Source organism: Primulina tabacum, chromosome 2 (genome assembly GCF_025594145.1).
Source record: "Primulina tabacum isolate GXHZ01 chromosome 2, ASM2559414v2, whole genome shotgun sequence".
Taxonomy (NCBI): Eukaryota; Viridiplantae; Streptophyta; class Magnoliopsida; order Lamiales; family Gesneriaceae; genus Primulina; species Primulina tabacum.
The window spans coordinates 32,515,200-32,528,555 of NC_134551.1; the positions used below are offsets into that span (position 1 = coordinate 32,515,200).

The following is a 13,356-nucleotide window of genomic DNA, read 5'->3' on the forward strand; positions in this document are numbered from 1 at the left end:
GAATTTTTTAAGTTTTTGTCTCGAGTTCATCTTGAAAGAAAGTTAAAGTTCGAGTTCGGCTCGAAATCTTTGAACCTATTTGCGAAATATTCGAACAAGTTCGAATAATAAGTCTCGAGAATGATAAATTCAAATACGAATTAAATATTTATCGAGCCGACTTAGAGAGTTCGCGAACTAGATTGATTCGTTAGCCCTAGGTAGGAAAATCGAACTTCTGATCATTGATTATACACTCACTTACTTCACCGAGTCGGATGCTTAAATGAGAGTTTCTAAGTCTACTATAGATAATATAATAAGTTGTACGTACCAATTTTATTGTTTATTTATATGTAATTATTCTAGTGTGATATACTTATCGAAATTCCATTATGTTAAATGTCTTAAAACTTGCTATCTTGAGTCAAAACTAACTGTTAACTACAAATTACCTTAAAAAAAAAAAAAAAACTGTTAACTACAAATTGTCAGCGGTTTTAATGTTGAATAGCCAACTGATGTGTAAACCAAACGTGCAAGAAATTCCCAACTTAAACGGCCAAGGGAATATTCTCATTGGGAGGGAAATAATCCTCCCACGTTGGAAGGATATCAAGTAATCCTCCTTCCAGGTGAAACCATGCATCATCGCCGGGAAATGGGTTGCAGGCGAAGCTTCTCAGTCGTTTCCGTCTTCCTTTATTTACTGCTTTCTTCCTCCGTTTCTCAGTCCTTCCCCTTTCCGAGGAAAAAAACCCACAAAATTGAAGGGCCCATCAAAACCTTTGTGGTGCTAGTCATGGAGAACCGCTCTTTCGACCATGTTTTGGGATGGCTCAAGAAGACCCGACCTGATATAGATGGTTTAACCGGCGCAGAATTCAACCGGGTCAACTCTTCCGATCCGACCTCGCGACCTGTGTACGTCACCGACGAAGCCGTTTTCATCAACTCCGATCCGGGTCACTCTATCCAAGCCATACGGGAACAGATATTTGGGCGCAACGTTTCTTCAGATAATCCGGCACCTATGAACGGGTTTGTGCAGCAGGCCGAGAGTATGGGGGTTGTGGGGTTGTCCAAAACCGTCATGAGCGGGTTCAAACCGGAGCTTTTACCGGTTTACACCGAGTTAGCTAACGAGTTTGCGGTTCTTGACCGGTGGTTCGCCTCGGTACCGGCTTCGACTCAGCCTAATAGATTGTACGTCCATTCCGCCACCTCTCACGGTGCCTCCAGTAATGTTAGAAAGGACCTCATCCATGGCTTCCCTCAGAAGACCATCTTCGATTCGTTGGACGAAAGTGACCTCAGTTTTGGGATTTATTACCAGAACATTCCGGCCACTTTGTTCTACTCTAGCCTCAGGAAGCTAAAAAATATAGTGAAGTTTCATGATTATGGTTTGAAATTCAAACTTCATGCTAAAAAGGGGAATCTCCCCAACTATGTGGTCATCGAGCAAAGATATTTTGACGTGGTGATCTGCCCGGCAAATGATGATCATCCGTCTCACGATGTGGCCTTGGGACAGAGTTTCGTTAAGGAAGTGTACGAGACACTAAGGTCGAGTCCACAATGGAAAGAGATGGCGCTTTTGATCACTTATGATGAACATGGTGGATTTTATGATCACGTTCCCACACCTGTTTCTGGAGTGCCCAACCCTGATGGTATTATTGGCCCAGACCCATTCTATTTCGCCTTTGATAGACTTGGCGTGCGTGTTCCCACATTGTTGATTTCCCCCTGGATTGACAAAGGCACTGGTATGTTGCTTTGATGTTTTACTTGTGTAGATATCTTGTGCTTGTGACTTGATCAGAATGGTCGCATAATTCTAGTGGCGATTATAGAATTTTCTGATTTGTCCGTAGTTGTTTCCTTGCTATAAGATTATGGTTTGCCTGAGATTTGGGCTAATGTTAGTGAATATAAGAAGAATCAGACATATAATAGGCAGCAAGTAAATTAGGAAGGAATGGCTTTTTCTTTTGTGTGTTTTACGGGCAAGTACAAGAATTATTGAGCTGTGGTGTGGAAGAAATGTAAGTGATGATGGTTAAAGTATAAGCAAACCTCAGAATTTAGGTTAGTGCCATAGTTATTTAAGGTGCATGGCACAAGGCAAGGAAGGCCTTACCAAATAAGATGCACCAAACATTTATAATATATATGGATTTTACTACAATCTCATATAGTAGCATAAATATATTTTACAAACTACTTGGCGTGATTAAAACAAAAACTCTAATCATCTAGATTGTTGCAAAGAAAAAGAGAGAGTGGGAACGGGTAAAGAAGAGGTCACTAGGATTGTTAACTATTGAAGCAAAAAAATAAAAAAAAAACAAGAAGAAGAAGAGTGCCTTGAGCAGTGCAGGACCGCAGGTTATGAAAAAAAGATTGTCGGCTTGGCATGATTGGATTACATATAACATACAGTTAAGCAAGGACATGAGTTCTTTACTAGACCTGAAACCAGAGAGTTATTATTTATTTAACTGGATTTCATGTGGGCACAATATGGGCATAAGGCGTAACTTGCCGTTTGCCAAATCCACGAGCCTAAGCGTGCCTTTTGCGAGGGCTGCGCCTGGTGTTGCCATATCTGTACGCATAAGCTTGCTTTGTGATGGGCGCAGCCAGATGCAGCCCTTGACAACTATGGTTGGTGCTATATAACCTAGGGAATAAAAGTGTAATTTTGTCCAGAAACTTGGATGGCAAAAATAATTCCTGTGCGGTGCTTGCTCCTCTCGAAAGCGCAACATATTATTTGGCTTGAACTATTTGAAACTAAGTCTGTTTATTCTTTTCAAGACGGTCCTTTACATCATTTCGATTTTCAGATAAACTTTTTAAAATATAATCTTAACATCATTGGTTTCTTTCTTACTATTTTTTCCTGACAATCATTTTACTACTATAGAATTCTTATTTCTCTATATCTCACATCAGTTTTCCTATTTTTTTAATCAACATCTTTTCAAAATTATGTTGTTAAATCTCATGTCTCTACTGAAAGACCTTTAGGTTGAATCAAGTTGAAAACCTTACCTAATGGTAACTACTTGAATTCTAATGGGAGACTGGCAAAATTGTTTCTTTTGTCTGATTTCATGCAGATTTTTAGAGTTCACTTGTAGCTAAAACGTGATAGTACTTTTGATAGATTCATATCTACCATGATTTTGTACTTACATCGAAGTGACAATATTATCCAAATCTTATCTTGTTCAAATCTATAATATTTTTTTGGCTTGATGTTTTATAGGGAAGCGGGATGCTTTCTACAACGGAAATGTCGTGTAAACATGATATAAAATATACCATATCATATGAAATCAAAAAATATATTATTAGAATATTGTTTTTCATTTTTTAAGTGATTGAGAGGTCCGACAATAACAATAAGGTAGATACAGCTGAAGTTGGGTATCTTCTTGAGTCTCTTGACTCTTAATTTTTTCAATACCAGTATAGTTGATCGAGCAAAACTTGCACTGTAAATTCTTATTAAAAATTAATAATATTCAAGCTCAAAATAATCCCAAGTACACGATATCAAGTAATAATATAGTGTACGAGAGTATGCGTATCGTTCCTCTAGAAACTGTATTTCGCAATTGTTATTCTCAGTTATTAAACCTTTAGCAACGATACTCGGATGATTGTTTATTACTATGATGATTAAATAAAAGCTCAACGAAATGATTCACAAATTGAACGATGAAATAAATAAGCTGACGTGATTTTCTATCCAATTGAACACGCTCCCTCGAGCTATGCCAAACTAATTCAACGCAGTAAAGTAATTAAATCTCTTTAATTATTTATCAAAGGTGAATTGCATGTCGTTCTATAAAATCCCCTAGCTTTCGACCTTTGGACTATGACTATCGATTCGTATCTGACTTCATATTTCTATGTAAATTGTAAATCCATGATTATGCTACTCGTTCCTATCACCGGCTATTCTCTCGAACTCAATCGGAATATGAAATCGTTATTAAAGTTAGCTACGTTTCAACAACACAATGAAAATAATAAGACAATAAAAAATAAATCAAAAGTCGATATATGAATTAATTAAACTCGGTTTCGGGATAGGATCTCCTTAAATCCCAACAAATGATTAAAATTAGCTACTAGAATTCATGATCAAACTAAGCAGCACATTATTTAAACAAGAATAATTAATCTAGAAATACTAACGTGACGAACACACGAAGAACATTGCCCGGAAATCTTGAACTCCAAGCTTTTTCCAAGCCTTGTCTCTCTTCCTAACTTTATGGCTGTTGAAAAGTGTCTGAATTTTCATCTCTAGGGTTCCTTTGTGCAACCACACACCTTCCAAGTTGAATACAAGCCAATTAGGAAACTTGCCTTGTTAACTCGCGCTGGGGAGGTCAAGAATTACTGCCTTAGCGCGAGGTCTTCTGCAGTGTTGGTCGTTTCTCATGCATCTCGCACTGGGGCGGTCAAGAATTACCGCCCTAGCGCGAGGTCTTCTGCTTATTCTTCAGCCTCTCGCGCTGGGGCGGTCAAGAAATACCGCCCTAGCGCGAGGAGTTCTGCCCAGACATCCTATTTTTGCTGTGCTCATAAATTCTAGCGCGAGATCTTCTGCCCAACTCCTTTCTTGGCTTCTTCATGCGCTGGGGCGGTAATTTTGTGGTCTGTCTTCAGCTCTACTTCCGGTTGAATTTTCTCCTTTTCCGTCGTTTTTTCCTGCACATTCATACAACTTAGTGAGCGGTGATCATATGCAATAACTTAAGATGAAATGAACAAAATGCAGACATCATGCAACCAAAACGATGCAAACTAAACTCACATGATGCACTAAAATACGTAAATATGACATTTACCAACAGTGTATAAGGCCATTTTGTCTAGAGGTATCAGGATCAAGAAAATGCGTTAGTCTGCTATTTTCTTGCATTTATTTTCAGAAGTGAAGAAATTTTTATGCTACAATAAATGCCATTGGAGACCTTAGCCAATACATCCTCTCCTTCAGTTGAAAGCTATTTTACTGTTGAATCTGCATTTTGATATCATAGAATATCCTTATCCTCTTTGGATATTGCACCATGACCATTTGATCTTCTGTGCTGTCCTATATAATAAATTTGTATCTCTCATTTATTAATGAGAGAAATGAAATCAGATTTTTTTAAACTTCTTTGTCTTCCCATAATCTACAGCTTATATTTGTTTTGACAGTAAATGGATAGGGTGAGTCACAGCTTTGAGGAGATGCCTTATATCTTCACACACAATCACAGTTTAGTAAAAGGTTACATCCAATCTGCATTGTGCGAGGAATCTTCATAAAGAAGTTTATAGAAGTATCCTCTTCCCTTCTTTTGCATGACTTTATAGCTCACTGGTTATTCTCTAATTCTTTCCGACAGTGATTCATGAACCAAGTGGCCCAACCCTGTATTCACAATATGAACACTCTTCCATTCCTGCTACAGTGAAAAAGCTTTTTAATCTTAAGTCTAATTTCTTGACTAAAAGGGATGCATGGGCTGGAACCTTTGAGAACTACTTCTATATGCGTGATTCTCCACGTGATGACTGTCCAGGTATTCTCCATTTTTCAAAAGATACTTGTGATTTTTGTTTGTTGTTTGTATGTATGTTCTGTATTATTTGCAGTCAGGTGATCACACTTCTGTTTTATCACTCTCACGTGGTAAAAATGATTGCGGCTCTGATTTACTGGCTAATTGTGAATGGCTTGATATATCAAACGAATGCGCGCCTTGTTTGACAACCTGCAACCATTTGGTGTCATTTCGTTGGACTTTCTATTATTTCTAATTCGAAAGTCTTGGAAATAGCTTTTAATATATTTTTCAAAATTGTATTTGGTATGAAAAATTAGAAAGTATTTATATTTTATTATTTAGGAATGAGTTCGCTAATTGCTTTAATTTTGAAATGTGGCTTAGAATTTTTTAGATTTGAACATGCATAGTTTAAATTCTTTATTTAAAGCATTATTGTCTGATGAAAAATAAAGATTTTATCTATTACTAATTATGCAAAAGCTATGCTTGAATTAAACTTAACTGCAAGTTAAACAGTATATCAGAATGTGTATGATGTATGGTATATCGTTAATTCTATCTGATTCTTGTGGTAAAACTATGCAAATTATACAAGTTATTCAAAACATAATTATATTGTTCCAAAAAAAAACAGTTGTATGTTTTAGCCAACTTTTTCATCCAAGAACACCATTTTTTTTAAACGGTATTAGAGACTCTTTTTCAATCCTTCATGTTACAAGTAGTTGAAACTTGTAAGTCAAGCCAATGCTGCTGAGGTTTGTTCGGATTGATATGAAGTTCAACCTGTATACATTTTTACGAAAATAGATTGTTTTATTTCATTGCAACACAAATCAGAAAATGAACTTTTTCATCACATGAACTTGGATTTTTTCTTCTTCTTTTGGAAACATGTTGCTAATATAACTAGAAACATGCAATAGTAATTATTAAAATTGGATGCTTCTGGATTTTAACTACTTTGCACCTGTGGATGAAACTACAACTTAATGGTACATTTTAGCTTCTTTCTATCTTAAATGAGATGGTAGAAAGTGGTTTTTAGGTCAGAAACAACATGACTTGAGTGGAATATTTTGTAGTGTCTTCTTCTGGAGCTTGTGCATATAAAAATACTGAGTAAGTTTCTTCTTGTTAGCTTCTTGATGGTCGAACTATGGACTTTATTTCAGGGTTAAGAATACCACGTAGTAGTTATTCTTCGTTGTAATAAAAAAAGAAACTTGTCAATGGCATGCTGTCCATTTTAAATGAATGGTCAAAATAAATACAGGACTACCAACCGTGACGATCAACCTGTAGTTTGAGTCTTGACTTTGACTCAAATATGCTGGTGGTTTTTTGTGTTTTAAGTAGCATCGGAGTTGCTCTATTTTCAAGCATGGTACTTGCATGTTTGTTCATGAAACAAACGATTTCTGTATTTTTTGCCTTCACTCAGAAAAACTTCCGGAAGTTACGATGACTTTAAGGCCATTTGGACCAAAGGAAGATGTTGAACTCTCTGAATTCCAAATCGAAATGATTCAACTTGCATCACAGCTCAATGGTGACCATATACTGAATTCCTATCCTGATATTGGAAGAAGTATGACTGTGGGTGAAGCTAATCGGTATGCCGAGGATGCAGTAAAAAGGTTCTTGGAAGCTGGAAGAGCTGCTTTGAAAGCCGGAGCAAATGAATCCGCTCTTGTGATCATGAGGCCTGCTCTTACTACTCGTGCTGAAGTTGAAGGTGGTGGCCGTTATCATCATTTTAGTTGATACAATTGCTTTACTTGGTCCCTTTTTTGTACATAAACTACGAACAAATACGGTGTTCAATCTATGTTTGAACCGCAGCGAGTGGAAGCTGGTGAACAATCAAGAATTAGATGTTGTATTGCATGAATTTGAATTGTATTTATCCATACGTCAAAGAAATGTAGATAGGTGACTTTCTTGTAAGAATTGGATTTACAAATACTTCAATATATTTATTATCGTTGGCATTTTGTGTAACGCCCAGATTCGACGACTGTCCTCACTGTATCAAAACGTGTCTTTCCAGCGTGTTTATGTCCTCACTCACAGGCACCCTGGGAAACTTCCCAGGAAGTCACTTATCCCAAAATTGCCCCAAGTCAAGCACGCTTAACTTTGGAGTTCTTATGTGATGAGCTACCGAAAAGAAGATGCACCTTCGTGATATGAGTAGTACCAATCAAATCTTTTAAGCCCTCTTCAACGGTACAGTCCATTACATTGAACAGTCTCGGAATCCCTCTCGTTCCGGTGTAGGATCGGTTCATTCATGTTCCCTCCACCTAGAAGCCTGCCAGGAGCCGCTCATTGTCCGTGCAACTTCATGGGACCGACGATCACCGCCCGTCCTCTTCGGCCCCGGGCCTCACATGCCCACCAGCTTCCGCTTGGTTAGTCTCCGAACCACACCTTACTAAGAGAGGTCGGCTCTGATACTAACTGTAACGCCCAGATTCGACGACTGTCCTCACTGTATCAAGACGTGTCTTTCCAGCGTGTTTATGTCCTCACTCACACGCACCCTGGGAAACTTACCAGGAGGTCACCCATCCCAAAATTGCCCCAAGTTAAGCACGCTTAACTTTGAAGTTCTTATGTGATGAGCTTATTATGATATTGGCTTGATGAGATTGAAATGCATCATTGCATTTCATATTGAGCCACTTTTCTATTCAGATTTGATATCGCGGAGGTCGCCTTGACTTATTGATTTGTTGGACGTATGGGGCTATAGTTGAGTTGGCATAGTGTATGCGGAGGTCGCTGCTATGGCCTGAACACTCTCTATAGGCGCACCATAGTCCTGGGATTGTAGAACACAGCAACCCACCCCGAGCGGATGAGTCGGTGGATGTTGCTGGGGGATTCTCTTTCCTTGGGTACCTTATGACCAGATGATTCACTTGATCTTGAGATTTATTGACAGCCCACAGCTTCTGATCATACATTGCATCTTTATGAATTTAAATGAACTATTTGTCATTTTAAATCTCATATGCTGTTGATTGTATCATACTGGGTTTATACTCACCGGCACGTCGGCTACCTCTTGTTTTCATGTGCTTGATGGTAGGTGAGGCGAGGCTTGGGATGCCAGAGTCCAGCTCCAGGCAAAGAGATATGAGTTAGAGTGAGATTCACGGGTCTTAGGAGCTCTTTGATGATGTTTGGATTAGTTTGGCCACTAGTTTATTTTGGCATGTTGAAACTTATATTCAAAATTTGAGACCTTTAAATTATTTTAAAGATGTTTATGTCAGTTTGTGAACAACAAATTATATATTTTACTAAAGCGTTTGGTTTGTTACATTTATAATTATTAGTATTAGAGATCGGACCCGGGGCTCCACATTAGGTGGTACCACGCATTACCAACTTCCAACCCCTTGCTCGTTCGGATTCGTGGTTGGTCCCAGCGATGGTCGAGCCTTCCTAAGCTGTGGTTCAGACCTCCCAGGGACTGTTCCGTGGCTTGGTTTGGCCCTTGCAATGCTGGTCCCTGTCACTCCACCGATCTCCCCATCTACAAGCCCCAAAACCTCAATAACTCGGTCACACCTTACTCAACACTACAAGTCCTCACTTCCAGCTTATAACCCTCTATTTTATGGTGATGGCAGTCCCTCAGCGCACAACACAGCAGCCTCCTTGCATAAATTCATAAAAAACATGAGAAGAGAACAAAAGATGCATGTATTTAAACCAACAACCGAGGGATTTCCATGATATGCACCGGATCGAGAATTCCATCAACAAATAAACATATTAAAGCAGGTATATAGCATATATGATGCAGCAATAAAAGTACGTGGCGTGCGTTTGAGGTGCCCTTCGATCGGGCGAGCTGCGTTTATGGCATGGGAGTGTAGCCGTGGTATCATTGGGTCCAGTAGAGTCCTAGGGTGATTTAAGGATGGTCGGGTCATGGCTGGTCCGGTTGGTTTTGGGCTAGGGACAAAAGCTTGGATAGGTGATGCACAAAAGGGTTCGAATAGGTAGGAAGCTTGCTGGAATTTTCCAGCAACCATTCATGACTTTATTCAATTGTCTAAGGGCTGAATTTTAGATCTTTAAGACCTTTTAGATGTTCACTAAGTGTGGTAAAAAGCTGGGAAAAGATTGATTAAGTTTCGGTTCGATTCGGAAGTTAAAAATGCGTTTTGGACAGAATTCCGCGCGCCATCGCGCAGGATCCGGCGCCCTAGCGCGCCCGGTGCTGACTTTTGGTGTTGGGCAGTATGGGGCGCGCGGCTGCGCCAAATCACGCGCCATGGCGCCCAGCACTTGTACAAAAAACGTTTTTTGAGGTTTGGATGGTATATATTAGATTGGGGAATGATTTTTGTATCATTTCTTCTCATCCTCATTTCTCTCCATCGGTTAGAAGCTAGGGTTCTTCCATTTTCTTCTTTCCCTCCTATCATCTCTTGATTTATTCCTTCAATCCAAATTGATATCTTCATCTACGCTAATAGAAAGATCAAGGTAAGTTATTACTTTGTCTTGTTCTTGGATTCCTTGAGTTGTAAGTTTGTATTGGTAAGTTTTCGACTTACGGTGGATTGAAAGCTTAAGAAAATAATATTAACAGATTCTATTATGGTTTGATCTTGTAGAATCATCACCAACAAGTGCCAAGACTAGTGTATCTATATTTGGTTGTAAGTAGATTCTTCCTTGGAATGCATATCATGAGCTATGTTTATTATAAATGAAGATTCAATTGATTTTAGCTCCTTTAAATAATTGATTATGTATATTGTATGTATTGAAATTTTGAAAAGAAATGGAATTGAAGCCAAGGGCAAAGTAAAGGAGCTAACTCTTTAGCACGCACGCCACGTGTTTGACAAAATGATTCAATGAATGTTTTTATGAAATATTACGGTTAAGAAATGATACGGATTCATTCTTTACAAAATTGTTGGGATTTGAGTTTTCTTTAATATCTAATTTGCGTATCTTGATTTGAAGTAGTATTGAATTAATTATGAATTTTGAACAGAAACTACTCTGTTTTGATAGATGATCAAAGTTCTTGAGTTATAGTAGAATTCAGAGGTTCAAGACTTCTCAACCATACATTTTGATCTCTTGTTGATAATATTTGAAAGGTATGTTATGGTCGGTAACATACGAGTTAATAGTATCATTTTTATTTTAAATTGAAAATTCGATGGCTTGATGAATTACTTGTGATTTGTTGATAATTGATCTTTTGAGATGAGCTTATTATGATATTGGCTTGATGAGATTGAAATGCATCATTGCATTGCATATTGAGCCACTTTCTATTCAGATGTGATATGGCGGAGGTCGCCTTGACTTATTGATTTGTTGGACGTATGGGGCTATAGTTGAGTTGGCATAATGTATGCGGAGGTCGCTGCTATGGCCTGAACACTCTCTATAGGCGCACCATAGTCCTGGGATTGTAGAACACAGTAACCCACCCCGAGCGGATGAGTCGGTGGATGTTGCTGGGGGATTCTCTTTCCTTTGGTACCCTATGACCAGATGATTCACTTGATCTTGAGATTTATTGACAGCCCACAGCTTCTGATCATACATTGCATTACATTGCATCTTTATGAATTTAAATGAACTATTTGTCATTTTAAATCTCATATGTTGTTGATTGTATCATACTGGGTTTATACTCACCGGCACGTCGGCTACCTCTTGTTTTCATGTGCTTGATTGTAGGCGAGGCGAGGCTTGGGATGCTAGAGTCCAGCTCCAGGCGAGGAGATATGAGTTAGAGTGGGATTCTCGGGTCTTAGGAGCTCTTTGATGATGTTTGGATTAATTTGGCCACTAGTTTATTTTGGCATGTTGAAACTTATATTCAAAATTTGAGACCTTTAAATTATTTTGAAGATGTTTATGTCAGTTTGTGAACAACAAATTATATATTTTACTAAATCGTTTGGTTTGTTATATTTATAATTATTAGTATTAGAGATTGGACCCGGAGCCCCACATTTTGTCTTACATTTGTCCAGTTTCCAAAATTTTTGATCTACATTCTATTTACTAAATATACCCATGTTAGAACTTTAAATAAATTTTTTTTTTCATTTAATTATATATACCCAACAATATAAATATTTTTCACTTATTTTGTTAGGATCGGAAATTTTTTTAAATTATTTTGTAAAACTTGAACTATCCTTAATAATTTGTAAGTTAAGATAAATTCTTAAAGGGCTAGTTTTGCTGGACTACTGAAATTAAACAAGTGTGGAAACGCTTTACCAGATATAAGATATATATTTGATGCAAACAGCCATTTAATATGAAACATCAAGATATGCAGAGAATATAAAATGCGTAAGATAAAGAAGAAAAATATTTATAAATGGTCGAAGAAAAACTACTCTTACTTATCTCTTCTTCCACTTAAGAAATATTTTACTAAAAGACTACTTGTAACTACTTACTTCATATAGGATTCACTACTTTCTAAATTGAAACTCTTAATGTACACTCAATAAATTCTAGATATTTAAGAACCCAACCTTGATTCACCAGAAAACAACAATACAATCCAACGATAAACTTGAACGACATAAGTTGGTAGGGTAGCACAAGATGATCCTTGAAGATCTGATAAATTCTGATATGTGTTTGCTAAGTTGAGCAATTTGAAATATGATATCTTAAGTGTGCTCGAAGATCTTGAAATATTTGCAAACTTGAAAAAAATAAGCTTATGAGTTGATAGATCTTTTAGTCTCGAGTCTACATATTTAAGTCGAAAAAGCTCCAATGGTCGGATTTACTTTTCAATGATCATGTGTACTGTCTCCCGACAAAATGGCCTTGTCATTTTCAACATCGTGCACTGTAATAAATGTCATTTATGCCCCTTTGCTTTTTCAGACTTTAGACCTCATAGCTTCAGAAAAATTTATTAACTTTGGAAACTTTGAGAAACAATATGTCAATTGAGAGTTAGTAGTATACTGTTCAATAATTTTATCTCTATCAGCTAGAGTTCAAAGCATCCATCTCAATTTGCTCATATCTGACCGTTTGTATTAAGGTTGGAGTATAACAGTTATATTTGTGCACTTCATTTAAGGCTTGATATGATCAGATGTCATATGATATCTTGTAGCTTGAGTTTATAAAATACTTTATCGGTCCGATTTGATCTGACGCTCGAAAAACCTGAATATTAAAAAGGATAAGTGGTTGGATCCTGAAAATGTTAAAGTAGGTGTCCGTCGAGCCAAGTGTTGGCCGAGGGTTAACATTGAAACTCTACGTATAAACAATCTTTATTTTAATAATATTTGAAATTATTATTTTGGCACATCTTTATCTGTATTCCCGTGCTTGTTGCATATATAAAGTCCTTAAATATACAAATAGTAGAAAGAATATGAGAGGCTCATATGATGATATCATGAAACTCATATTTCGAATACTGTATATTCTAAACAGTTCCTAGTCGATTCATCCGCCGTTAAGAAGGATAAAAGCTGCTCGAGTTTGAGACTAGTATCTGCGATGTGAGTACCATGTTTAATTGGTAGGGGACATTGTGATGTCCGAGCATGCAGATAGGTGCTCCTTGTAGAGTGTACTGAACAACCCTCCATAAAAGACTTTCTGCAAGGTCCAAAATTAAGACGACGTAATCCAACTGCATGCGAATCTAGGAAATTATGAAAAATTGAGTAATTCATTGATTTTAGTTGCTAATTAATTATGTGACGTACTTGGTTATATGCTAAATGAGATTTAT

General features: G+C 37.5%; 1 protein-coding gene across 1 annotated transcript; it reads left to right on the forward strand.

Annotated features, from left to right (window-relative positions):
- The first annotated feature begins 488 nt into the window (after positions 1-488).
- LOC142531577 (non-specific phospholipase C1-like) lies at positions 489-7,570 on the forward strand. The gene is made up of 3 exons (XM_075637766.1): positions 489-1,751; positions 5,409-5,585; positions 7,018-7,570. The coding sequence occupies exons 1-3, from the start codon at positions 623-625 to the stop codon at positions 7,338-7,340; spliced, it is 1,629 nt and encodes a 542-aa protein (XP_075493881.1). The 5' UTR covers positions 489-622; the 3' UTR covers positions 7,341-7,570.
- Positions 7,571-13,356: the final 5,786 nt, after the last annotated feature.

What these genes read in the sequence shown, in the direction of transcription:
- LOC142531577 (XM_075637766.1), top strand. Translation starts at nt 623, where the DNA reads ATGCATCATCGCCGGGAAATGGGTTGCAGGCGAAGCTTCTCAGTCGTT. An exon ending in CTGGATTGACAAAGGCACTG is followed by an intron (nt 1,752 to 5,408) that starts GTATGTTGCTTT and finishes TCTTTCCGACAG; the next exon opens with TGATTCATGAACCAAGTGGC. An exon ending in TCCACGTGATGACTGTCCAG is followed by an intron (nt 5,586 to 7,017) that starts GTATTCTCCATT and finishes GCCTTCACTCAG; the next exon opens with AAAAACTTCCGGAAGTTACG.